The following is a 27021-nucleotide window of genomic DNA, read 5'->3' on the forward strand; positions in this document are numbered from 1 at the left end:
TAGTGCCTATAAGTAAGCAAAACAAACAAGAGAACGCAGTATTTAGTCAGATACCAGAGTACAGCTGCACTGCAGACCCAAGACCCATTCCAGAAGTCCCTCATGTCTCCTGACGCTCTTCCTTGACCTCTATGAAAACGTCACTGAGGTCAAGGAAAGGTGGGAAGGAGAACTGCTGAGGACTCAGGAAAAGGGAAGAGGCGTGCACTTAGAACTGGAACAACCTTACACTGGTGTCTCTTTAACAGGAAGTCTGCCGTGTTGAAACTACAATGTGCAGAAGACGAACTACAAAAGGCTGGTCTAGCTTCACCACAGTGTTCTTGTTTTATGGAGGTCATAGAAACGATAACAGTCTGTAAAACGTATCTTTCAGTCCAAAGGCTGGTGTTTTAAAGGAGGAGGAACATTTACTGCAATACTACTGAAATGATGATATTACTAAAACTTTGGCTGTGTCCTAAAACTCTTCATCAGTGTCACGCTGAGCATTCAGAGGCGAGCCCACTTATTGGTCCTCAGTAACTGTTTCCATGAAACAGCAGAAATGAAGTGAACCCAGCTTCTGTTTCTCAGCAGTGCGCACACGGCAAGCGACGTCTCTCTGCTCAGTCTGGAGATAATAAAACGCTCAGCGTGTCCGATTAATGCCTGAATGAAACTAAGAAGCCACCGGGCATTTACCGGCGTGCCACAGTAACCATAGTAACTGGGACGGTGATCTGAAGGTAAATAAGGTTTGTGTTGTTCTGCATGTGGTACAGTTTGTAATGCTGCAGCTCCACCTGAGTCCTAATCCTCAGACCTTTGCTCGGTGGTTTCCAGAGGTGGGCAGTAATGAGGTACAAATACTTTGTTATTGTACTTAGTATTGTACTTAAGTAGACTTCAGGTATCTGTACTTTACTTCTGACTACTTTTTACTTTTACGTTTTCAAAAGAGGCAGGAAAGCAACAGCCTGACCTTGAGTCCGAGCTGCGTTTTCTCCAGTGTATCCTAGGCTAGCAGAAGCATTGAGCCTCGTTTCCTTAATGTTTAGACCAGCTGGAAGATCAGTTTTAAGTAAGTCACTCAGCAGCTTCGTCCAATCAAACCACAAGTGTATTTTCATTAAAGTGAGTCATGTACGGCGATGAAACGGCGTCTTCTCCCCGTGACCGTGGCGGTCTCAGTGTGGTTGTCAGAGAGACCGTAGCACCCTGAAGCTCCACCCAGCCCCACCCCCGTTACAGCCTCCATCAGACACATCTGTGTGACTTCTTGATGACTTTACTTTTCTTGAAAAACTCTTTCATCATCATCATCATCATCATCATCATCAAGGTTGTGTATTGGGCCCTTGTTGTTTCTATTCCAACTGCTCCCACTTCAGTACATTGTGAGTACCTTTAAGGGCGCGTGCTATCACCACTGTGCAGATGATCTGCCCTTCTATGTCTCTTTTAGGCTAAGACTAGTATTTTTAAGTCTTTTAAAAGCTGCAGATGCTGAAACAGCTTCTTAGACTCCATTAAACCTCGGATTACTTCTCCAGCCTAATGCAGATAAAGCACAGGTCCTTGTCTGTGCCCATTACTCACGTACTTGGGTAACTCGTGACTCCCACTGTGGACGTTAGATCTGTGGTCACTCTTGTTTTATCATTTAAGGCAGATTGTACGGTGGCCCCTAGAGACAAAGCACGTACAAACTCCAAAACACATGCAAACTCCAAAACACATGCAAACTCCAAAACACTTGCAAACTCCAAAACACTTGCAAACTCCAAAACACATGCAAACTCCAAAACGCTTGCAAACTCCAAAACGCTTGCAAACTCCAAAACGCTTGCAAACTCCAAAACGCATGCAAACTCCAAAACACTTGCAAACTCCAAAACACTTGCAAACTCCAAAACACTTGCAAACTCCAAAACACTTGCAAACTCCAAAACACTTGCAAACTCCAAAACGCATGCAAACTCCAAAACACATGCAAACTCCAAAACACTTGCAAACTCCAAAACACTTGCAAACTCCAAAACACATGCAAACCCCAAAGCACATGCAAATTCCAAAACACAACGGAAGTGCTCCAGGACGCTAGGGGCAGTGTTGAGCTCGATTTGCAAAATAAACGGCAAGTTTGTCTGTATGGGACGGTCTAGTCTCTGTCGCGCTTCCCAGGTTGCCTAGCAACCATGATACTAACCGCTGGAAACGTGTCATACAACTTTGTTTGACAGAAATGAAGGAAAACATATTTTGTTCATTTGTTTGTTTGTTTCTACAAGAGCTTTGTGTGATTTGATAAGTATCTGAGGCTGAGACCACAGGACAGTAAAACATGATTTTTGGGCTTCATTTCTGTACTGAACAGTCATTTAAGATTAGTTAGTAAATAACAATTAGCTAATGTTGTTCATGAGACTAAAGTCATATCACTTTGGTAATGTAAATATAATATGGCCAATATTATAGTTATTATATTAATCATTATTAGCTATTACAGCAGTAAACATGAACTCTGTGTCAAATACTGAGCCTCAGTACAGATTCAAGTTGCAGTTATTTATAGGTCTTATCACCTTAAATCTTCACTCAAAGACAAGTATCTTTGACAGTGCATATATAGGTGTATCATATATAAGAGAGAAATGTTGTTCCTTCAGTATGTTGGCATTACTAAATTTGGCTCATTGCTTACATACATGTGTAAAAAGAAATTATATGAGCTGTGATAACTGTTTCTGATAAAATGAAGAGTAGACTGATATATTGAATATTCCTTTATTGGGTGAGAAAATCAGACCATGTCATAACTGCTTTAAGTCATACAGAATAGATATCAGAGCCTTAAACAGGCTGACTTCTGCTAAATGGGTCAAACTGGGCAGAAAGTATACAAACACATAACATCCTTATAGAATATGATGTAACACTATAGATCAACTTACCTCAGAATATATAAAGCATATAAACAATTACAGCAATATGATGCAACAAACACAGCAGTGCTACTAATCCAAAATACTCAAAGCTTCATAGAACTGAAACAAACATTTATTTTTAGCTCCATTCTGCTGCTGATACATACTTTAGGTTTCTGAATATTAAACTTGTTTCTTCCTTTCATAGTGTGTAACTTGAAGGCCCTGAGTACTTTCTCCCACACTGCAAACACTGGAATGATAAAATTATTTGAACATTACCTAATAAGACTGATTCAGGACAGACAATTAGTTATGTTAAACTTTCCTAGCAGTCCTTCACAAACAGGGAACACTCTGTCTATTCTCTCCATCTGTCAGCTGCTGCTGGCTCTTCCTCCTCCTCTTCCTCACACACTGCTGAGACCTGGTGGATCATTGGGGGTGCAAAGCCTCACAGATGATGTGCAGCAGTGAGTCCCTCAGTCTGTCCTCACTCTGGACACTTGCAGTTGTCACACATGGAAATCAAATCCGTGATAAGCTGCAGGATTCAAACACAAGTGTAACTTATAAATACATGTTCATACTTTTATTCCACAATCAGAGAGAAAGAAAAAGAGAGAGAGTGCAGGACAGACACACAGGTGACAGTCTCAGGTGTATACACTGCTACAAAACAGCACAAAAGAAGGAGGACTGTGTTATTACGAAACAAGAAGAGTTCCCAGATGGTACAGCGGACACATGTGTGACTCCTGTGATTAAAGCATCTTTCTTTCAGCTTAACGAGTGAACCGTCAGCTCGTTCAAACACACGTTAAACTCCATTTGGCTCGACACCACCGAACAGAGGCAGCAATATAACATAGCTAACATTAACAGTGCAGTGAATCCTGCTTGTGCCGTGATATTCAGGACTGCAAACCGAGCAGCATCACTGACTTTCAGCCTGTTGTGTTTGTGGATATATGACTGACTTTAATTATCCATAAAATCATCACATTCTCTGTAAGATTAAAGTCAACTATTGAACGGCGCATATTTTGGAGTAAAACCAAGTTAGTACAAACATCGCTAATGTCACATAACTTTCCCGACATGTGGCCAACAGTAATGTTTTAATGTTCTTCATTATAAAAAACATTTGCGCATAAATAAGTGACATAATATTCAGTACTTACTTCTGAAAGTTTACTCTTCGGCAGCTCCGCTTCCGCCGTTTTTTTCGGCAAAATTATCCACACCACAGCCGCGCTATGAAATCTGGGATATGTTGGGCCATGAAGGCTACAGCGACCCATCCTTACAATTCAGGGAAATTAAGGACGCATTTGAGGGCCGCATTTCCAGCAGCCTTTGAATTGGGACAGCCTTCGTCGTGTCGCTGTGACATAATCGGCCTTAAAATGCGGCCTTTAAGGCTGCAGACCCAAAAAAAAAAAAAGAAAAAAAAAGGCTGCAGACCCCAAATCCGGTCATTGGTACATCCTGGCTTGTGTAGTTACTAGGTAACAAAAGCTCAACACTGCCCCTAGCGTCCTGGAGCACTTCCGTTGTGTTTTGGAATTTGCATGTGCTTTGGGGTTTGCAAGTGTTTTGGAGTTTGCATGTGTTTTGGAGTTTGCAAGTGTTTTGGAGTTTGCATGTGCTTTGGGGTTTGCATGTGTTTTGGAGTTTGCAAGTGTTTTGGAGTTTGCATGTGTTTTGGAGTTTGCAAGTGTTTTGGAGTTTGCAAGTGTTTTGGAGTTTGCAAGTGTTTTGGAGTTTGCATGTGTTTTGGAGTTTGCAAGTGTTTTGGAGTTTGCATGTGTTTTGGAGTTTGCATGTGTTTTGGAGTTTGCAAGTGTTTTGGAGTTTGCATGTGCTTTGGGGTTTGCATGTGTTTTGGAGTTTGCAAGTGTTTTGGAGTTTGCATGTGTTTTGGAGTTTGCAAGTGTTTTGGAGTTTGCATGTGTTTTGGAGTTTGCAAGTGTTTTGGAGTTTGTACGTGCTTTGTCTCTAGGGGCCACCGTAAGATTGTACCATTGTGTCGTGCTGTGAACTGGAAATCGTTGCTCGTGCATTTATTTCATCACGTTTGGATTATTGTAAGTCAGTGTTCACTGGTGCAAGCAGAAACTCGCCGGAGCATCTGCAGGTTGTTCACGATGCTGCTGTGAGAACAGATCTTACTCTCACGGACGGCGTCGCTGATGCAGCGGGTTCTGTTAGAGCTCTGTATCGACAAACAGCAGCTTACATCACTGACCTTTTGCAGCCATACGTCCCCGAGGTCCTGCTGACCGTACACGAGGCTGAACGGGCTTTCACCTCAATGACTCTGGAGCTCCGAGTCTGAGACTTGTGGACTCGTCGGTCTCTTTAAGAAACGACTTTTACATTTATTGTTTTGCTGTGATGCACTTTGTGGTCCTCGTCTTAAAAAGTGCTGTATAAATAAAAGTTGACTTTCTGACTTCTTCATCTTTATCAGGCCCACCTTCAGGATGTTTGCTATGAAAGTGAGACAGAAGCTTGGCTCCAGCCAATCCCGGCTCTGTGACATCACAGGGGTTGTGTCCATCTTTTATATACAGTCTAGAGCAGTGAGGCAGCATCAGGCCGGACTCTGGATGGCAGCCCTGTCCTCCGCTCTCTGCAGATCAGGTCCTAGTGTTGCTTTTGTGTTCGTCAGACAGCAGAAATCAGTCAGAGAGTTTCAGGCTGTCATGTGCAGGTGATCACACTGACCAATAGAAATGCTTCGTCACCTGCTTCGTGTGCTGGTTGGACAGAATCAGGTGGGAGTTACCTGTCTGTGTGATGTCATCAGAGACAGCATCGGACAATCTGCAGCTGTGTGTGTGTGTGTGTGTGTGTGTGTGTGTGTGTGTGTGTGTGCAGACGGAGGCGGGACAAGCACTGAGTGACAGCGTGGTTGCCATGGTGACCTTCAGCTGATCAGGTTTCTGTGGAGAGTTTGGAGCTCCTCATTTGCAGCGTGTCCGTCTCCTCTCTGCTCCCTCTCTCTGCCTCCTCTCCTCCTTTCAACCTTCTTTCTTCTCCCCCCACCACCACCTCCCCACCCCTCCATACCCTCCCCCATTTGCCCCCCTCCCCCCCACCCATTCTCTTCCTGTTGGTTTCAGACTTTGCATTATAATTTCTCTCTTTCAGAGCTGCAAGGACGCTGAGGTAGGCTCCAACTCTCTTCCTGTTCACACACTCTCTCTCTCTCACACACACACACACACACACACACACACAAACACACACACACACACACACACACACACACACTCGGTGGCAGTGACACTGAGCCCAGATCAGTTTAAGCCGTGATTTTGCTCCTGCTCTGAGTTTGAGAAACTGCACCGAGACTTAAATCACAATCGATGATGTCATTATTCAAACCTGCTTTTATTCCAGCCTCTAAAATGAAAACTGAACTTTTAGCCGAGCTGACTGTGGGAAACAGCAGGTTCCTGTGTGAGCTGTGGCACGTTTCTCCTTCCTGCACAGAGATCCTGAAACGTTTTCGAGTTAATAAACCTGACTGTCTGTACCTGCAGCCGCACACCTGTCGGCCCTGCTGAAAATCACACAGAGGTGCAAAACGACAGTCAATCTATTTTAAAAAGCTTCCTGTTCTCCTCACTGCACCAGTGTGCCTGTGAGCACGCTGGACAGATGCAGTACATTTATAATCATGTAAGACAAGAATCACTGTGCAGGTTACAGGAAGCATTAAAGATGTTTTCTGATTAAAATTGTTCAAAAACATCTGACAGTGAATTGAAGCATCAAAAGGATCTGAAGACTCGGTTTACCTGTTTCACTGAAGAGAGCTCACCTGAAGTTTTACTTGTGTAATTCTGCATTGTGCCACACGGCGGAGCAGTGAGTCAGTGTGAGGCTTATTTAACCATGAGGAAAGCTAAAGCCTCTGAGGGGGTGGAGCTAAAACAAGAGGGTCAGGGCGAGGAACCAGACAGTCGTAGGACTTACACACCAGCATGTCCTTTTTCTGAAGCTCGCCTGCTCCGTCACTCTGACCCTCGCAGTCGCATCATTAAAGACCTCTGACCTTTTACATGTCGTGAGAGTTTTATTTTGAAAATCTGAACTGTCTGCTCACAGACAGAGGTCCAAGACACGTTAATTACAAGAGTTTTATTAGTAGTCATGTGATTATATCAGGACTACTATGTATTTATAATTAATACACATAAATAATAGATTCTTGAATTATCTTAGTTATCTTCTGACCTGATTTTTTAAATGCGAACATATTTGATTTAAAGGAATCAAATATTTTTGAAAAATTCATCTCCAAAGTTGTAAGCCTAAGCTCAAACTCAGCTCTGGCATGATGATCCATCTGGATGTTTCCCTGGTTTGGAGAACTCAGCTTCAGAGATGTCTGCCTTCTCTTGAATAGAAACCTCAGCTCTGATGCATCTGTGCTCGTTTCGATTTCGTGCAGGCCTGATGAGCCCCTACAGGAAGCTCTAAGCTCCGGCGTCCCTCCTAAAGCGAGCTGGGACATGGACGTCATGGTTCCCCCATGAAGCTGCTCACATTAAGCTTCATGGCTTCTGCAGAGTCAGTCCTGAATGTTAGTTTAAGTTTATATTTGGTTCCACGAAATTACAAATTGAATTTTAACCCTTTAAAATTGTGTAAGTTGACCAAAAACCAAGGCTGAAGTTTCACGGTGTGTTCGACGTACACTCTGTACATCAGAGCGTTCCAGCTCAGAGTGGCAGGGTTAACGGGCCAAAACTTTTCAGGTTTCAACACATTCTGAGATTCAGGATCCGCAGATTCGTAAACAGATTCAGTTCTTACATTTACTGAACAGCGTCAAATAACCTGACCTTTGACCTCCAGTGTACCTCCCTCCCCAGGTTCTGCTGCCCAACCTGCTTCTGAATATCCAGCTCTGTGACCTTTGACCCCTGTGGGAGCCATGAGCCATCATCAGAGCTCAGCGAGTCCTGGTGACACCCTCAGTCAGTCTGCAGTGAGTTTCCACAGAAACCGATAAGCGATCAATAATATCGATCTGATAATGATCACTTATGGGGGAGTTTGGGCTTTTTGTTCAGTTGTGTCAGTCGGCGTGAGCTACCTCTGTTCTGATTGGCTGGAAACACTTTTTATTTTGTGGTTGTTGTGTGTTTGCGTTAAAAGTTAAAGACAGGAAATGTTGCCTGTGCAGAGGAAGCACTGAGATCTGATCTGATGTTCATGAAAGACAACATTTAATTCACCCGTTTTTTATCTTCAGTCTCCACCTCCTCCACACTGTCATGCTGATGAAGAAGAAGAGGAAGATCTAAACAAGGCCTTTGATGTTCAGGACTTTCAGCAGATCCTTTGTCCCGCAGCTCGCAGCCCGCCAGAGAAACACAGAGTCTATGATGAACAGGACATCGAAGGTAAGACATCCAGATGTCTCCGGGTTCAAAAGACCTCGGAAAGACCCATTTGGATTTTCTCCATGCGCCTTTGAAAGGATTTAAAACCAGGACTTGGACCGCTCGTATAGGTTCTAAGAGGGTTTAATAAAGTTTGGTTAACCAAGAGTTTCTTAAAACTTTGAAGTATCAGTAATGTTTCTTTGAGGTATCCACTATCCTCGTCTTTTGAATCTCTTGGCAACTCAACTCAGTGTCAACTAACTACAGTGTTAGACGCAGGTTTCAGGTTCACTGACCCCTTAAGGTCCAAGCCCCAAGCTGATGACCTCTGACCCTGTGCTTTAACCTCCTAAGACCCGAACTCTTTCATGGCATGCATTTTTAAATTATCTGTTTGGGACCTGATTAATGTAAAAACAAAGAATTACCAGATTTTTTTTTACCTGATTTTTGTTTCTGAGAGAAATGAGATCCACATATGAGGATATTTGCTTTAAATTTCGATAGAACAGTAGCAGTATAATGTCCTCGTAACTGGAAATCAGGCCCTTGTAGAGCAAAATTTTGTATTTTGGTCTAGACAACCCAAAATGTGATGTCCACATATGTGGACGCCAGGTCCTAGGAGGTTAAAGATTTCAGAGAACATCTTTCACAGTGCCACAGCGACATACTTCCACCGTGTTACTTGGTATCATCAATGAGGATGTAGACCTCAGATGGTTAAAGAGCTCCATCTGTTCTCAATTTAGAGCCACGTACATCCAATTTGATCCAAACTGGACAGAACCAGAGCCAGGAACAGTTCAACTACACATTTAAACCCTGTAAGAGTTAAAAGCTTTGGGTAGCTCATTGCCCAGACTGTGCATAATAATAATACAAAGGTTTCCGTGTTAAAAACAGACATCTCTGTAGTCAGTAGTAAAATCAGGTCATTGTGACATCGCCAACAAAGAATCTCTTTAAGGGAATTCATTTGAAAGGAAAGTTCTTGTTGGAAAGCCCAAAGCTGGGCTTGTGCAGCATGGCGTTAATGTTGGCTGACGTTAGGAGACCATCAGAGATGAAGCCGACTGATGTGACTAGGGATGGGCATTGATAAGATTTTCACGATTCCGATTCCATTTTCGATTCTGTTTAACGATTCGATTATCTTATCGATTTTATCGATTAAACACATTCACTTACTGAAAATCATCTGCTGTGGCAAATGGGTGCAAGCCTTTGACCACAAACTGAGTCACTGCTCGCTGACATTCGTCTATCCTGCCTGAAAGGAGACGCTACGATAGACTGCAGCGAGAACTGCCAGCATCTGAGCCAGACTCTGTCTCATCATGGTCACCTAAATGCACAGTAATGGCAGGTTTTGTAATGAGGCAGATCGCGCTAACATAATATGCACTGTTAGTTGATTATTTACCTGCCGCATTAACGGGAGAGGACGTGCAAACGTTACCGCTGCTGCTGGGTTGAGATTCACGAGTCCGGAGCGGAATTAAAAACACGACATTCATTTAAGGTCATCGTGTTTGTGAGCAAATGCTTTTGCATATTCGTAGTGTTTCCTCCCTTAAATGAAATATCTACTTTGCAAGTATTGCAAGTTGCCCTGTTGTCATCCGTTCTCATAAAGTATGACCAAACTTTTGAGCGTTTGAGCCGCCGTGTTTCCTGCCAGGTAAATGACGCTCCGCAACGTGGTGACGTCATTCAGGGCGACTGGAATCGATAAGAGAATCGTTTGCAAAAATGGCAAACAATTTAAAGGAACTGAAACAGTGGGAACCGGTTCTCAACAAGAACCGGGTTTCGATACCCATCCCTAGATGGTTTTCAGGTTCTTGAGCAGGTTCTCGTGTTCTGATCTCCTCCTAAAAGTCCGAACTGTCTTCCTGTCGCAGAACACCGCCACTCTTCCCTCCATGTCCATCACCCTCTTTCCAAACCACCCACCGACAGCAGGAGGAAGAAAACTGCTGAGGGGAGGAAGGAGTGCAGGCGAGGCTCCGCCCCCAGCAATGCAAGTACCATAGATGAAGACCAACAGGACGAAGAGCATGGAAAGGAGGAGGAGGCCTACAGTCAAACTGATGGCGAGTGAGTGGCACACCTGTCAGGTAACGTGTTTTCCTGCACTTTACTAGTGTTAACCTGTGGCACCTCCCCCCTCACAGTGATCCGACCACCATCTCGTCCAATCGCAACGGCACCGTGATGAGCGCCACAGATGCCGACGAGTCCGAAACGTTGACGTCTGTGGACCTGGATGGCATCAAAAGTCAGTCAGAGCTCATTTTAAACGTGACTTGACTCTGAAGCATGCAGGCGGCTCTGAACAGAACGCTAATGTCTTTGTGTGTTACTTCTTCTCGTCGAGTTTCTCTCGGACACGTGGTTCACAGACCGTTTGTGGTCACGTTTTCTTTTCCTTGGGGTCAATAAATGGATTCTGATGTGTGTGTCGTACATTCAGACTCATTACAATCCACGAGAGAGAGGATTTGTTCTTTTTCCTTTAATGCTTGTCTTTGATTAGAGGAATATAAAAATAATTGAAGTCCATCTAAAAGTGTTGCTTTTTCGAGCAGTGCACCCCCTGCAGGCGGTATGAAGAATTGCATGTAAAACGTGCAGTAGGATAAACTTTTCACACAGGTGACATAAAAATGTGACCTTTTATCAGTGGTCCATGAAGAAAACTGCAGAATAAAGCTTCTGCATGAGTCGGGGTGGGGGGGGTCACATGACCTGTGTGTAGGAGCACGAGTGGGTCAGGGTTAGCGGACCGCGCCGCTCTCCTTCGTAAACATGCTCGCTGTCAGCACTCACTAACAGCTTCACTCGCCAGGCAGGTAGGGGGGGCCAGCCAGCTGGGTTCATCGCTGGATTGTGATTGGCTGCTTTTGATGATTCTTTCCCAGAAAAAATAAATGGTGTGAAACTTTCACAGAAAGTCTAATTACTGAAACTTTAAACTCTGCTCACCTGCTGAGTGGGCACACCTGTGTGTGTGTGTCAGGCGATCGAATGACAGTCAGACTCTCTTGTAAATGATTTCTCGCTGATGTTCAGCCGAGCCTGAAATCCTGTTAGACTGCACAAAGTTCCCATGAGAGGGTGTGTGTGGGTGTGTTCTGGATTTGCATCATTGTGGGGACTCTGGGTCATACAGCCACAATGTGAGGACAGACGGTCCCCAACATGGCGGTCGTTGAAGTTTAGGGTGAGCTTCCTGTGGGTCAGGAAGTAGGTGGTAGGAAAGTAGGATGCCCGTCCGGGACGCTGAGCATCAGTTAGTTGTTATGCTGCTCCATCAGCATAACAACTAACTGTTAGAAAACGTAATAATGTGTAGAAACAGAGCGTGCACGAATGTGTGTGAGCGGCTCAAAGAGGCTGATAGTGAAGGGCTTTAAGTGCTCAGAGCAGACCTGTGATATAAGCCCAGTCAGGAGGATTTCGTATTTCTTCATTGATGTCAGAAGAAAGTAACAATCAGTGTAACTGTTGCCTCTTTTTCTCTTTATAGCTCTGACAGCTGCTGTGGCCTCCCCTCAGCTTCACTGTGACACTTTATTTAAAGTCCAGTTTTTCTCATGTTTGGTTCAGGGTGGCGCTTGGTGTGAGAGCTTTGTGACAGCCAGCATTAAATATGGGACACCTGTGTCCGCCGCAGGTCACCGACTGGACGACGTTCCAGCCGTTCGACGTCACCTGGTGAGGCGGAGCTCCAGAGGACCGATCGTCCACGCCACCAAAGATCCGACGGTCAGCTGGACAAACCAGCACCTGCGACCGGACCGTACACCTCATGAGGTCAGAGGGCGGGGCTAAGGAGCAGTCATTATTATAGGAAACATAAACACTTTGAGCCCAATCCTCATCACCGCTCTGACCCTCCGAGGCCTGACCTTTGAACTGTGCTCTAACCACACATCCTGGTTCAGCTACTTTGCTGCTTCAACTCAAACACCTGTCCCTCTGACCCTTTTCACTCACTTCCTCTAATCTGACTAATTGTGATGTTTCAAATGTAATCGTCTTCAGCTTCACTTAAACTGAGACTAAACTGCTGGCAGCTGATCCTGATGAGTTTGTTTTCGTGCTTTTCTTTTGCTTCAGCTCACACTTCCTTCACTTCCTTCTTACTTTGGCTCCACGCAGATTCGGTCACTGCTGCGTTTTTGTGGAAGTTCTGACTCGTGTTTATCCGACTCTGCTAGAACAATCCCGCACACACAGGTTGAAGCTGCCGACAGAGCGCAAGGTTTACAGGAATGTCGATGTATTTGTGGGATTAAAGCTGATTAAAGAAGGTTCAGGTGAGTTCATGGGAGCCAGTTCAGGTGGTCCACATGATGTGATTCTCACAACAAAACAACCAGAATGAGGCTGACAGGAAGGACGAAAGACGAGCCGAGAGTCTGAGCGCGTTAATCCAGGTGCCATTGTGAACGGGTGACAAACTGGACTCTGTCTTAATGAGAAAGAGTCAGACAGGCAGAGTCAGACAGGTAGAGCTAGGTAAACTCTGAGGCGAGCTTCTCTCTCCACTCAGTGTGCTCCAGTCTTCAGGATGGTGGGTTTGGACCTAAAGAGTCGACAAAATAAGGTAGAGTGATTTAACGTGCCAGCTTCAGTTTGGATTAACTTTGTTTTGTCTCTTTCTTTAGTTTTATTCTGATTTCTCTTGTTTTATGTTTGATTTTCTACCAAACACACCAGCTGAACTACATTTGTGCCAAATTAAAAAACGGCCATTTGGTCCTGTTTTCAGTTTTCTAGTCTGCCTGTTTAATCACAGCATTAGGTTTAATATGTGAACATGAAGGTCGACAGATGTGACAGATGTGAGAGTAACTCTGGACTGGCTCTGGTTTTAGCTTCTTTTGACCGTGTTCAGCGACTCAGTTTGTGCTCTGACTTGCTTTATTATAGTGATGTAATGATATATGTGCTGATGAAGATTACTGCAGCTGGAAGAAGAAGTAGCATCTGTAACTGTTGTGGAGCTTCATCAGTGGAGCTTCATCTGAAAATGTTCAGGAGCTCAGTGCTGACATGTTTCATCGCCGGCTAGATTCTCTGTGTGTGAGCGCACGCCATGGCGCCGTCCTCTTTAGACTCGCTGTCCTCTGTGATTCCAGGTGTTTGTGGAGCTGAACGAGCTGGTGATTGACAGGAACCAGGAGCTGCAGTGGAGGGAGACGGCTCGATGGATCAAGTTTGAGGAGGAGGTGGAGGAGGAGACAGAGCGCTGGGGGAGACCTCACATTGCTTCCCTGTCCTTCCGTTCTCTGCTGGAGCTCAGAAAAACAATGGCCCAAGGTGAGGAGGAGCTCTCTGCTGCCCTCCGGTGGACAGCTTCCTGTCTGTGAGTGTATATGGCCAAGTCAGGGCAGCCTCCTCCACTCTGCCTTGATTGAAGCCCATTCAGAAGCTACGCATGTACTCAAGTCCCACCATCTGCTAATCTGAAGCATTAGATTAAATTCAGTTAGCTTTCATAATAACTTGAAGATGAAACATTCACATACAGAATCAAAGTAGTTATCAATAACAGCTTTCCCCATGTTGCAGTTATATTAAAGCTCAATCAGCTGATGGCTGCACAAAAAGGTTTATTGAAGGACTTTTTGTGATAGGTATGCATGGCAGCAGTGCTGGACTTCTTGATGAACAGGGAAAAAACTTCACTTTCTGGGTCACCTTGGTGTAAATACCTATGATATTGTTTGGCCGCTGCTGTCAAAACTATTTGGTTCCAGGACTATGCCACTGTGATATAGATATGTCAGGCCTCCATAAAAAGAATTTCACTGGTTACATATGATAACAATCTGTATCAGTGTTTGAAACTGTCAGCTCAGGGAGCGGGAGAGGGCTCCACTCTGTGGCCATATTCAACATCTACAAGTTACTGATTTACAGAGTTGGAAGAAAAATAAAAGGAAATAAACATGAGACAAAGCAAACGGACGCCGCCCATTGCTGACTTCCCAACCCTCTCACGTTTGTGTGGTTTCAGGGGCCGTACTCCTGGATCTGAAGCAGAAGACTTTACCAGGGATTGCTCAGCAGGTGGTGGAACAGATGGTGATCTCAGATCAGATTAAAGCTGAAGATCGAGCCAATGTTCTGGGAGCTCTGTTGCTCCGTCACAGGTGCATCCATCCATCCAACCATCCATCCATCCATCCATTCATCCAAACATCCATCCATCTATCCATTCATCCATCCGTCCATCCATCCATCCATTCATCCAAACATCCATCCATCCAAACATCCATCCATCCATCGTCCATCCAAACAAACAAACAACCAACCAACCATCCATCCATCCATCCATCCATCCATCCATCCATCCATCCACCCACCCATCCATCGTCCATCCAAACAACCAACCAACCATCCACCCATCCATCGTCCATCCAAACAACCATCCAGCCATCCATCCATCAGCCATCCATCCATCCATCCATCCATCCAAACATCCATCCATCTATCCATTCATCCATCCGTCCATCCATCCATTCATCCAAACATCCATCCATCCATCCACCCACCCATCCATCGTCCATCCAAACAACCATCCAGCCATCCATCCATTCATCCAAACATGCATCCATCCATCCAAACATGCATCCATCCACCCACCCACCCATCCGTCGTCCATCCAAACAACCATCCATCCACCCATCCATCAGCCATCCATCCATTCATCCAAACATGCATCCATCCATCCAAACATCCATCCATCCATCCAAACAACCAACCATCCATCCACCCATCCATCGTCCATTCAAACAACCATCCAGCCATCCATCCATCCAAACATCCATCCATCCACCCACCCATCCATCGTCCATCCAAACAACCATCCAGCCATCCATCCATTCATCCAAACATGCATCCATCCATCCAAACATCCATCCATCCACCCACCCACCCATCCGTCATCCATTCAAACAACCAACCATCCACCCATCCATCCATCGTCCATTCAAACAACCATCCAGCCATCCATCCATCCATCCATCCATCCAAACATCCATCCATCCACCCACCCATCCATCGTCCATCCAAACAACCATCCAGCCATCCATCCATTCATCCAAACATGCATCCATCCATCCAAACATCCATCCATCCACCCACCCACCCATCCGTCGTCCATCCAAACAACCAACCATCCATCCACCCATCCATCGTCCATCCAAACAACCATCCAGCCATCCATCCATTCATCCAAACATGCATCCATCCATCCAAACATCCATCCATCCACCCACCCACCCATCCGTCATCCATTCAAACAACCAACCATCCACCCATCCATCCATCGTCCATTCAAACAACCATCCAGCCATCCATCCATCCATCCATCCATCCAAACATCCATCCATCCACCCACCCATCCATCGTCCATCCAAACAACCATCCAGCCATCCATCCATTCATCCAAACATGCATCCATCCATCCAAACATCCAAACATCCATCCACCCACCCACCCACCCATCCATGCATCCATCCAAACAACCAACCATCCATCCACCCATCCATCGTCCATCCAAACAACCATCCAGCCATCCATCCATCCGTCCATCCATCCATCCATCCATCCATCCAAACATCCAACCATCCATCCCCCCACCCATCCGTCGTCCATCCAAACCACCATCCAGCCATCCATCCATTCATCCAAACATGCATCCATCCATCCAAACATCCATCCATCCACCCACCCATCCATCATCCATCCAAACAACCATCCAGCCATCCATCCATTCATTCAAACATGCATCCATCCATCCAAACATCCATCCATCCACCCACCCACCCACCCACCCACCCATCCATGCATCCATCCGAACAACCAACCATCCATCCATCCAAACATCCACCCACCCATCCAAACCACCATCCATCCATCCATCCATTCATCCATTCAGCACGCTAATGGCGCATGCGCACTTACAAAGGAACCTTCTGACCAACTTTACACAAACATCACATTGGGGAGACATGCCAGAAAGGTAGGCTGATAGGAAAAAAACAACGAAAATACATAACATGAGGTAAGAGGAGGAGAAAAAAAGACTCCACTCAGACTGAGCTCCTAGTGGGAGAACAGTTTGATAACAGAAAAAACACCTCAGCACAAAAAGCACATGACTATCAATACACCATAGAAACACAAGACAAGCAACAGGGGCGGGTAAAGGGTAAGAGAGAGCTGGTGTAGACAGCACATCCGGTCCTGCAGCATGTCTGCGCTGGTCCAGTTGACTGCCATTTTCCCATGTAGGGCACAAGCATCGAAGGCGTTTAGAAAGGGATTCTTCGATAAGCCAGGGCCAAGCCAGCTCCGATCAGCAAGAACCCTGTTATCATGGTTCCGAGTAGGTAGATATCTTCAGCACTCAGGCTCACCCGAGCCCAGACTTCTCGTTGAGAAAGGGGTGTCAATTGCATTTAGGGACCAGTTGATCAAATCCATAATTCCTCTTTTAGGTTTTAGAGAACAGACTGTGAGAGAGTGTTCCAGGGAAAAGTAAGTAAAAACACAAGACAAGACAAGGACATAAGAAGCTAAGCAGGGAAGATAAGGGCAGGAGAGGAGAAAAGTGCAACCGCCTTCGCTGAGAGCCAAAAGATAACCATCCATCCATCCATCCAAACAACCAAGCAACCATCCATCCATCCAAACAACCAAGCAACCAACCATCCATCCATCCAGCCTTTTCCTGAGCACATTTCTTCTTCTTTCCTCAGTCACCCCAGCGATGAGAAAGATCACAGCTTATTCAGCAAGAACATCTCTGCAGCAAACATGGCCAACCTTATCGACAGACACAATGGAAAATCTGAACCCTGCATCAACCTGACCAATCACAAGGAGGCTGATGGAGAGAAGAACAAGGTAAAAACTGAACTTTAGGTGGAGACGCTGTGCAATCAGACAGCTGAAGCCTCCACCTGAGAGTGCCTGGTGTCAGATGTATGTGATGGACATGAAGGTCAGCCTGTTGGTATGGCACTGACTTCACTTTGTGCTTGTCCAGAGAGAAGTCCCACAGCTCTGTCACTCCAGATCCAAGCATGAGGTAAAGCTAATGGAGAAGATCCCAGAGCGAGCTGAGGCCACTGTGGTTCTCGTAGGTATGCATCACACCGATCACACCGGTGCAAACACTAGCAACAAAGAAAACTCAGGGAGGGTTTGCTGCATGGCTTCTTGCATCTCCTTGTATCTTTAAAGACTAGTTGGGTAGCACAAGGAGAAAGATGAAAATCAAAGACTTACACTTCCCTAGTACCAAAACCTTTTTCACAGGACTGAACATGGACATGCATAACCTTCTTGGTCATGTGTTGCCGTGTGGAGGAGCATGTTCGCTGGGTTCAGTGCATCACTCTCATGTGTCTGCAGGCAGTGTGGGTTTCCTGGACCAGCCATCCATGGCGTTTGTGCGACTGCAGGAGGCAGTTTTGCTGGAATCTGTCTTGGAGGTTCCTGTGCCAGTTAGGTTCCTCTTCCTCCTGCTGGGCCCGCCCACTGCCAACATTGACTACCATCAGATTGGACGCTCTATCTCAACACTCATGTCTGACAAGGTGAGTGCCAGCAGACTGTGTAAGGTACTTCCTGATGGCACCAGATATTAATCAGCATCATCTATTATCATGAGGTCCAATCTTTTTTGTTCTTTTAGAACTTCCATGAGGCAGCGTACCAGGCAGATGACCGTCAGGACCTGCTGACAGCCATCAACCGTTTTCTGGACAGCAGCATCGTCCTCCCGCCCTCTGAGGTCAGCGGTGACGAGTTGCTCCACTCAGTGGCTCACTTCCAACGAGAAATGCTCAGAAAGAGGGAGGAGGAGCAGAGCAGCAAACTTCAGGAGAAACAGACCAGCATTCAGCAGGACGAAGGTGAGTCCCAGCTGCCCGAGTCCAGTTTCAGGAGCAGGTTAGAGCTGAGTAATAAAAGCTGAAAGAACAGGTTTTTGATGGGAGCTTTGCCTGAATCAGCCGTTTTCCTGGAGCATTAAATTTGCATGTTGCCTGCTTTTATGGTAAATGTTTATTATTCCCTAAATACTAAAATATTCATGCTTCCTAAAAGCTTTAATGTCAGTGCAAAAATGTTAAAGAATCTTGCTCTTCTCCTGCAGATTCTCTTGTTCCCTCCAAACCTGGTGATGAGCCGTTGAGGAGGTCAGGTCGTCTGTTTGGAGGCCTCATCAAAGACGTGATGCGGCGCTATCCTCAGTATCTCAGTGACATCCGAGATGCTCTAAACCCTCAGTGTATGGCTGCCATTATCTTTATCTACTTTGCTGCACTGTCACCTGCCATCACCTTTGGTGGACTGCTTGGTAAGTCTGAACCTGGCGAGGCTTGGCTGAAGAAAGGCCGCCTTACCTTTGGTCCATATGAGGACCTGTGATCTTCATCCCTGCAGGTGAGAAAACGGAGGGTCTGATCGGCGTGTCGGAGCTGATAGTGGCCACTGCGTTGCAGGGCATTGTGTTCAGTGTGCTGGGAGCTCAGCCGCTGCTGGTGATCGGCTTCTCCGGACCGCTGCTTGTATTCGAAGAGGCCTTCTACACTGTGAGATTGCCTGACACAAAGTCGACACATCAGCATATAACCTGTATTTAAATTAAACATTTTAAACTCAAGGTTTTGTAGATTTACTTCTTTTTGACTCAAAGCTTTCTTAAAATTGTCTTTTCCTCCTCAGTTATGCAAACGATCAAAATGACCTTGAACACATCAGCTTGAAAAAAAAGCTTTTACTTACATCCGGTGATCTTCTGTTTGCAAACAGTCTTTCAAATTCTACAATGGACAGTGCCTATATGTACAGAACCTAATTTAGATCTACATTTTAATTTTGTAGCACTGAAATTTGATAAAAGTGAAAGAACTCAGCAGAAGCTTGTGCATCATTACTGAGAGTTGTTTTCCAGCATCTTTGGCTGAGCTGAGATGGGGACAGTCATTAACTCATTCCAGTCTAATCTATGATAACAGTCTTTTTGTCCACTGTAGCAACATCAGACCAAAGTATTTCAGACTGTCTCCTGAAACCTGCCTCCTCTTTGTTCCTGTGCAGTTTTGTAAAGTTAACGGGATCGATTATCTGACGGGTCGGGCATGGATCGGTCTCTGGCTGGTGCTCATCGTTGTCCTTACCGTGGCCTTCGAGGGAAGCATACTCGTTCGCTTTGTTTCACGCTTCACACAGGAGATCTTCTCCTTCCTGATCTCTCTCATTTTTATCTATGAGACCTTCGCCAAGCTGATCAAGGTAAGTTCAGACGTTTTTCAGGTAATTTGTGGATTCTTTCATTTAGATGATCTTTGAAAGGATATGAAAATGAGGACTGAAACGAAGGCAGAATCTTCTTCATAGTTCTCCATTTTTCTTTAGGTAGCTCAGCAGAAGATAGAGTTGACACTTGCTTAGTACAAAAGGACCTTTGAGTCATGTAGATGTACTGTGATCGGTCCACACGATGTGTTCATGATTAAGGGGAGCCTATATGGCCCTGTGTGATTGTCCCCTAAACCTAATAACTGGTTGGGCCAGCCTCAGCAGCAACAACTGCCATCATCATTTGTGATAACTGACAATGAGTGTTTTATGGCCAAAATGGTTGTAATTCCGTCAACACTGGAGGGTAGCACCTTATTGAGGTCGTGATTCAGGTCAGGACTCCAAAGTCTTCATTTTGTTTTTCTTAAGCCATTCACAGGTGGACTTGCTGGTGTGTTTTGGATCATTGTCCTGCTGCAGAACCAAAGTGTGGCTCATCTTGAGGTCACAAACAGATGGCCGGACATTCTCCTTCAGGATGTTTCGGTAGACGGCACAATTCATGGTTTCATTTACCACAGCAAACTTCCTGTCCCTGAGGTAGCAAAACAGCCCCAGACCATTGCACTTCAACCACCCATTTTACTGTTGGTATGATGTTCCCTTTCTGAAATGCTGTGTTACTTTGAAATCAGATGTAACGGGAGTCAAAAAGTTCAACTCTCGTCAGTCCAGAGTATTTTCCCATAAGTTCTGGGCATCATCACAATGTTTTCTGGGAAACTGAGATCAGCCTTTACGTTCCTTTTGCTCAGCAATGGTTTTCTGCCATGGATGCCATTTCTGCCCAGTCTATTTCTTATGATGGAGTCATGAACTCTGACCTTAACTGAAGCCAGTGAGGCCTGTGGTTCTCTGGATGTTCTTATGGGGTCTTTTGTGACCTCTTGGATGGTCAGCCGGCCACTGCTGGGAAGGCTCGCTGTTCTTGTCTTTGCCATTTGTGGATAATGGCTCTCACTGTGGTTCACTGAAGTCTCACAGCTTTAGAAATGGCTTTATAACCTTTTCCCAACTGAGACATCTACTGTGTTTCTCATTTGTTCCTGAATTTCCTTGGATCACAGCATGATGTCTGGCCTTTGAGGATCTTTTGGTCAACTCAACTTTGTCAAGCACCTATTTAATAAAGAAATCACTATGGGGGGTGGGTGGGGGAGGTGTCACTTTTTCACACCATTGTAGATACTCAACACACGTCTTCTTTGGTGGTCTTTCTCAGATCTTTCAGGAGCATCCACTCCATAACTGTTACCATGGAAACAACACTGAATCTCCATCTCACTGCAACTACACTATGGCCACCGGGAATCCTGGGAAAGTTGTTGGAGAACCGAACACTGCTCTGCTGTCATTGGTCCTCATGGCAGGAACGTATTTCATCGCCTTCTACCTTCGCAAGTTCAAGAACAGCTCCTTCTTCCCTGGAAGGGTCAGTACACACAAACACAGGAACATACAGGTATATACACATTACAGTACATACAAGGTTCTGCAGGCTAAGATCTAAAAGATTGAAAGTACACACGGAGCAGCTCGGTGGTGTGCTGGTTAGCACTCTGGGATCATAGTCCGGAGGTCCTTTCTCCAGTTTCTCAATGTGCTGGTTTCTCTCCACAGCCAGTGTGATAAGTGATTCCTCTAAACTGGCTGCAGGTGGTAAGGTGAGCATAAGTCTGTGACAGACTGGCTACTTGCCCAGGTGTATTCATCCTCACAGCCTGAGATATACTGATTGGACAGAATGATGGAAAATACTGTAACTGCAATGATTCATACAAACACAGCACATGTTTGCATGAGTGCAAGTTCAGCTCAGTATACAGTTTAGATAAGCTGAGGTGTAAATAGTTAAGGTATCTACAAAGAAGAGTCCTTCATTGTCATTATGCATTCACACATAACACTCACGTTCTCCACTGTATGTCTGCTGGGATCAAATCCAGCTTTGGGGATGTAAAAACTCAATGTCCCACAATTCAGCCCTTCTGTGCTGTATTAAGGCTCGGAGTGGCTTAGCTGACCGTATAAATATAAAGAAAAACATTTTGTAAAGTAAGTAAAAGGTTGAAAAGAGCTCCTGGGTCGCTGCGTACACAAGGCCCACCTTCTTTAACTAATAGGCTCTGGTGTTTATGAGCAGTTACATGTAAATACAGGTGTACACATGTTAAGCTGTTATAGATCATCGCAGTGTCAGATACCATCGATGTACATCCAAAACAACGCACCAAAGACCTCCACCGGTGTCTCAGCTTCACTTCCTATCCAGGTGTTCTGAATGAGCTCAGATGCACGCACACTTGCCTCATTGGTTCTACATCTGGATGTTTCCTTCCTGGTACCTACTGAGCTCTCACATGAGGCTTTGTGTGTTTCAGCTCCGTAGGATCATCGGAGACTTTGGGGTCCCCATTGCCATCCTCATCATGGTGCTGGTGGACTACAGTGTGCAGGACACCTATACTCAGGTGGGGGAGAGCACATTTTAAGCCTCAAAAAAGGAACCTTGTACTGGGCTTTAAATAGCTGCCGTCATCCTTTGCTCGCAGAAACTGAACGTGCCCAGCGGATTCTCGGTGTCCAGCCCAGAGAAGCGAGGCTGGGTGATTTCCCTTCTGGGGTCGGACGGGCAGTTTCCAGCCTGGATGATGGGCGCCAGCATCCTGCCAGCTATACTCGTCTTCATTCTCATCTTCATGGAGTCCCAGATAACAGCGTAGGTGATTTCAGATTTTAGACACACCACTTGGGCTTTATTAGAAACTTTACGTGGGAGTTAATTCTTAATCTTGACTAACTTTTATGGGGGTCCACCGATAAAGTGTCAAGCACTGACAGACACTGTCATTGAACTTCAAATGATAAAGCACGGCAGTGAAACGCTAGCGATGAGAAGTAGCCTGTCCTGGTTTTTACTGTATTTCTCAGCTTTAAGGTGGGCGACAGAAGCTTGGGTGGACTTTTATTTTGACTGACTCTTGGTCGCAAGTAAAGGCTCTCTTTTCTATTCTTTTCTATTGTAACTTGACTCTTGGTCCTAAGTAAAGGCTCTCTTTTCTATTCTTTTCTATTGTAACTTGACTCTTGGTCCCAAGTAAAGGCTCTCTTTTCTATTCTTTTCTATTGTAACTTGACTCTTGGTCCCAAGTAAAGGCTCTCTTTTCTATTCTTTTCTATTGTAACTTGACTCTTGGTCCCAAGTAAAGGCTCTCTTTTCTATTCTTTTCTATTCTTCCTTGACTCTTGGTCCTAAGTAAAGGCACTCTTTTCTATTCTTTTCTATTGTAACTTTACTCTTGGTCCTAAGTAAAGGCTCTCCTTTCTATTCTTTTCTATTGTAACTTGACTCTTGGTCCCAAGTAAAGGCTCTCTTTTCTATTCTTTTCTATTGTAGCTTGACTCTTGGTCCTAAGTAAAGGCTCTCTTTTCTATTCTTTTCTATTGTAACTTGACTCTTGGTTCTAAATAAATGCTCTCTTTTCTATTCTTTTCTATTGTAGCTTGACTCTTGGTCCTAAGTAAAGGCTCTCTTTTCTATTCTTTTCTATTGTAACTTGACTCTTGGTCCTAAATAAAGGCTCTCTTTTCTATTCTTTTCTATTGTAGCTTGACTCTTGGTCCTAAGTAAAGGCTCTCTTTTCTATTCTTTTCTATTCTTACTTAACTCTTGGTCCCAAGTAAAGGCTCTCTTTTCTATTCTTTTCTATTCTTACTTGACTCTTGGTCCTAAATAAAGGCTCTCTTTTCTATTCTTTTCTATTGTAGCTTGACTCTTGGTCCTAAGTAAAGGCTCTATTTTCTATTCTTTTCTATTGTAGCTTGACTCTTGGTCCTAAGTAAAGGCTCTCTTTTCTATTCTTTTCTATTCTTACTTGACTCTGAGCCTCGTCTTTGAGTCTTTGAGGTTGCTCCGTTTTCCTTCCCTGACCTTCACTTTCCTGCGCTATCCTGCAGGTTGATCGTGAGTAAGAAGGAGAGGATGCTGGTGAAGGGAACCGGTTTTCACGTGGATCTTTTAATCATTGTGGTGGTGGGCGGAGTCTCGGCTCTGTTCGGCCTGCCCTGGCTGTCGGCCGCCACAGTTCGGTCTGTGACTCACACCAATGCCCTGACCGTCATGAGTAAAGCCGTTGCCCCTGGAGACAAGCCTCGCATCCAGGAGGTGAAGGAGCAGAGGGTGACGGGCTTCTTGGTGGCGTTTCTAGTAGGTACGACTACCGTCGAGCGTATCAGTGCCGCTTCTGCTGCTCGCAGTGTGCTGCTGCGACGTCTGACCTGCTGTCTGCTCTGTCAGGTCTGTCCATCGTCATCGGCGAAGTTCTGCGTCAGATCCCGCTGGCAGTCCTGTTCGGGATCTTCCTCTACATGGGTGTGATGTCCCTGAATGGGATCCAGCTCACTGAGCGACTCATCTTGCTGCTGATGCCCCCAAAATACCACCCCAACCACAACTACGTCCGCAAGGTCAGTCATTCCCTGTGGCTCACAGACACTGCAGGGAAAACTGCATGCCGATGCAAGGATTGCCTGATCAAAACAGAAAAAAGTGTCTGCTCACGGGTGCCGGTTTAGCTCACTGCGTTGAGCGGGCGCCCAGTTATGAACAGATTATGCACAGACAGACGAAAATATCCAAACTGTAACCAGCTTTAGTGCAGACAGTCATACTCGATTAATAAAGGTACAAAATAATTTCACATCTATAAACTGTGCCAAACAAATCCAGATAGTCTGATAATTCTCAGCTGAGCCACAGGTTTGACTGTTGGAACGAGCAAACAACGGCGAGCGCAGTCAGTATTATACTGTAGGTGATCAGAGTGGGTGTGTACTCAGCTTTATGAGGCAAACACAACAGGATATAGAAACCTGGACGTTCCCCCCGCTGTCACAGACGAATCCTTCAGGTGAGCTTCCAGGTCGAGCTTCAGCCTCCGACGTCGGCGCTATCGGTCTGAACCGCCGTCCCAGCTCCTCACACGCCGTCTCTCACATGTCCTCTGCTGTCTCACAGGTGCGGACTTTGAGGATGCACCTTTTCACTCTCATCCAGCTGACATGTCTGGCTCTGCTGTGGGTCGTCATGGCGACAGCGGCAGCGCTGGCCTTCCCCTTCGTGCTGCTGCTGACCATCCCCGTGAGGATGCTGCTGCTGCCCCGCCTCTTCTCCCGCCGAGAGCTGCAGAGCGTGAGTCACACGATCTGATCGCTGAACCCAACCTACACATGAACGGCGCATCTTCAACCAGAATTCTCTCAGCAGCCAATCAGATTTCAGGCTGGTGATAAAAATACTTTTATTGGTTGTTAGAGCTTTAATGCACTGAGCTGTGATAACAACACAGGTAGCACTCACCTGCAGAGGCGGTGTGATGTCATTAACCATTTCTGCTCCAAACTTAAAGCTTTCAGCTCCATTAAAACATTTGCGCCATCGTCCTGACCTTTTACCTCTGCTCCTGCAGCTAGACGCTGATGACGTGGAGCCCACTCTGGAGGAGAAGGAGGGGCAGGACGAGTACTCCCAGCTGCAGATGCCTGTGTGAGCGGGAACTGCGTGGTGATTGGTGGCTCCGCCCCACTGTAGAGTTTTAAGCTTCGCACGCCTGGGTTTCTGTTCGCAGAGCGTCTTCCTGTTGTAAAGCTTGCACTAACAGTTCTCTGTGTCAGTAAACACGAGTATTATCCTCCAAACCAGTCTGTGTGTCTTTTATTGTACGCTGCATGATTTCATTACCTTACCTGAGCAGGTTCAGGTGAACGTCACACTGAGATGCAGCGAGCACAGATGTATGATTTAGGTAAACGGGGGTGGGTTGTCACTAGGCACAGTAGGGGGCGCTGTGGGGTTCTGCTGATATCATTCTGTACTGTATTTAAATCTCACACTGACTCAGTTTTTCACTTGCTAGCTAAAGCCACATGTTAGCTAGCTTAGAATGCTTATCCAAAGGTCGGCTCGGTCCAGAGATGTTTGTGGGTGTCTTTGCTGGCAGAATGTTTTGTGTTGAGCTGTGCACGACAGCCGGGCTGATGAAGTACGGCTTGGTTGTGTTGTCTGCCAGCTGTACCCCTGGTGATCCGGAGAATTCGGACAGAGTTGCTACCTCAGTAAGTTTCCTTACCTGGATGTTGGAGCATGTATCAGTGATGGAGTTCACCATTGTTGTCATGCTCACACTGACCTGCTCACTGTTACACTGCGGTGTCAAAAAGTCATTAAAAGTTTAAATTACGAGAATAATATAAGAAATGAGCTTGAACACGGTCATTCAACATAAGAAAGAAGCTATATTGCACATAAACAGTATTACACAGGATGCCATCGGCTGATCAGCTCCAGGGTAGAACCTGCTGTCTCTGTTCTGATGCTCCTGTATCGTTTGCCTCACAGCTGCAGTGTGAACAGATTATGAACTTGCTGTGACGAGTCTTTGATATTTGCTGCTTTTCTGAGACAGCGAGAGCGGTGCAATTCGTCGAGAGCAGGTGAAGACCACCCGAGGATCCTCGGGGCAGCCTCAGCTGGAAAATCACACGGAGGCAGCAGCACAGGATGCTTTCCATAGAACATGGATAGGAGGACGCCAGTCGCCCCCGGGGTCTGTCTCAGGGACAGAAGATAAACACATATACCAGTCCGCAGTAGTATCTGTGCTAGTTCTTTTATTTTGATAGTCCTTCTGTGTCTCGCTGGTTACCTGATGTGTGTACACTGTGTGAGTGTCCTTTGTCATGTGGTACCTGTGTGGTTCCTGCTTTACCCGAGTTTTTCTGCAGTGATGTTTCATCATCAAAGCTGTTTCCTGAGTTCTAGTTCAGTCTGCAGAGTCATGCATTTTGACTCACAGGTGGTTTTCATCCCTAAACCGTGTGAAAGAAAGAAAACGTTATACAGTACCATTTTTTACTGGGACCCCACAGGACAGGGCCCACTGTGGGTCCGAGTGTTGTTCATGGTAAGCACTTTGTTAATTATGGAAAGGAGAAGGCACTTCGATTTAACGAAGGAACGAAGGCTGTTTCAGTCTGACGGCCTAATGATTTAAAGGTCAAAGGTCAAAGGTTTCTCTTTTATTCAGACTTGTCACGGCTGTCACAGGGTGGCAGGTAGGGCACACCTGTAGGGGTCACATTAGCTCAAAGCTAAAGTGAAGAGTTTGTGTTGGCGCCGTTTTCTGGAACCAGGTGTGTCAGGTGTTCCTCCGCCAGGTGCATCTCACACAGCTGGAGCTCCAGCAAAAAGAAGTCAGCCTTTGCATCCACTTACAGCACCTGCCCCGTCCCCTCCTGACTCACCTGGT

General features: G+C 45.6%; 1 protein-coding gene across 2 annotated transcripts; it reads left to right on the forward strand.

The window, feature by feature from the left end:
- The first annotated feature begins 765 nt into the window (after positions 1-765).
- Positions 766-25403, forward strand: slc4a2a (solute carrier family 4 member 2a). 2 transcript variants are annotated; one of them, XM_087831846.1, is made up of 22 exons: positions 766-842; positions 7802-7917; positions 8185-8335; positions 10225-10420; positions 10498-10601; positions 12000-12139; positions 13471-13651; positions 14352-14487; positions 17101-17248; positions 17391-17487; positions 17759-17943; positions 18042-18261; positions 18504-18707; positions 18794-18942; positions 19451-19645; positions 20937-21146; positions 22096-22185; positions 22267-22433; positions 23672-23925; positions 24012-24181; positions 24732-24905; positions 25183-25403. In XM_087831846.1, exons 2-22 carry the CDS (start codon positions 7864-7866, stop codon positions 25261-25263), a joined length of 3306 nt encoding a protein of 1101 aa, XP_087687972.1. In that variant the 5' UTR covers positions 766-842; positions 7802-7863; the 3' UTR covers positions 25264-25403. The 2 variants fall into 2 exon arrangements, with proteins under 2 accessions (XP_087687972.1, XP_035770809.1); XM_035914916.2 differs by lacking the exons at positions 766-842; positions 7802-7917; positions 8185-8335; ... (1 more) ...; positions 10498-10601; positions 12000-12139 and adding an exon at positions 12869-12935.
- Positions 25404-27021: the final 1618 nt, after the last annotated feature.

The sequence above is a fragment of the Neolamprologus brichardi genome, chromosome 18 (assembly GCF_056152115.1).
Source record: "Neolamprologus brichardi isolate AB-2024 chromosome 18, ASM5615211v1, whole genome shotgun sequence".
Classification (NCBI taxonomy): domain Eukaryota; kingdom Metazoa; phylum Chordata; class Actinopteri; order Cichliformes; family Cichlidae; genus Neolamprologus; species Neolamprologus brichardi.

What these genes read in the sequence shown, in the direction of transcription:
- slc4a2a (XM_087831846.1), top strand. Translation starts at nt 7,864, where the DNA reads ATGAGCCATCATCAGAGCTCAGCGAGTCCTGGTGACACCCTCAGTCAG. An exon ending in CAACACTCATGTCTGACAAG is followed by an intron (nt 17,944 to 18,041) that starts GTGAGTGCCAGC and finishes TTGTTCTTTTAG; the next exon opens with AACTTCCATGAGGCAGCGTA. An exon ending in CCCGCCGAGAGCTGCAGAGC is followed by an intron (nt 24,906 to 25,182) that starts GTGAGTCACACG and finishes CTGCTCCTGCAG; the next exon opens with CTAGACGCTGATGACGTGGA.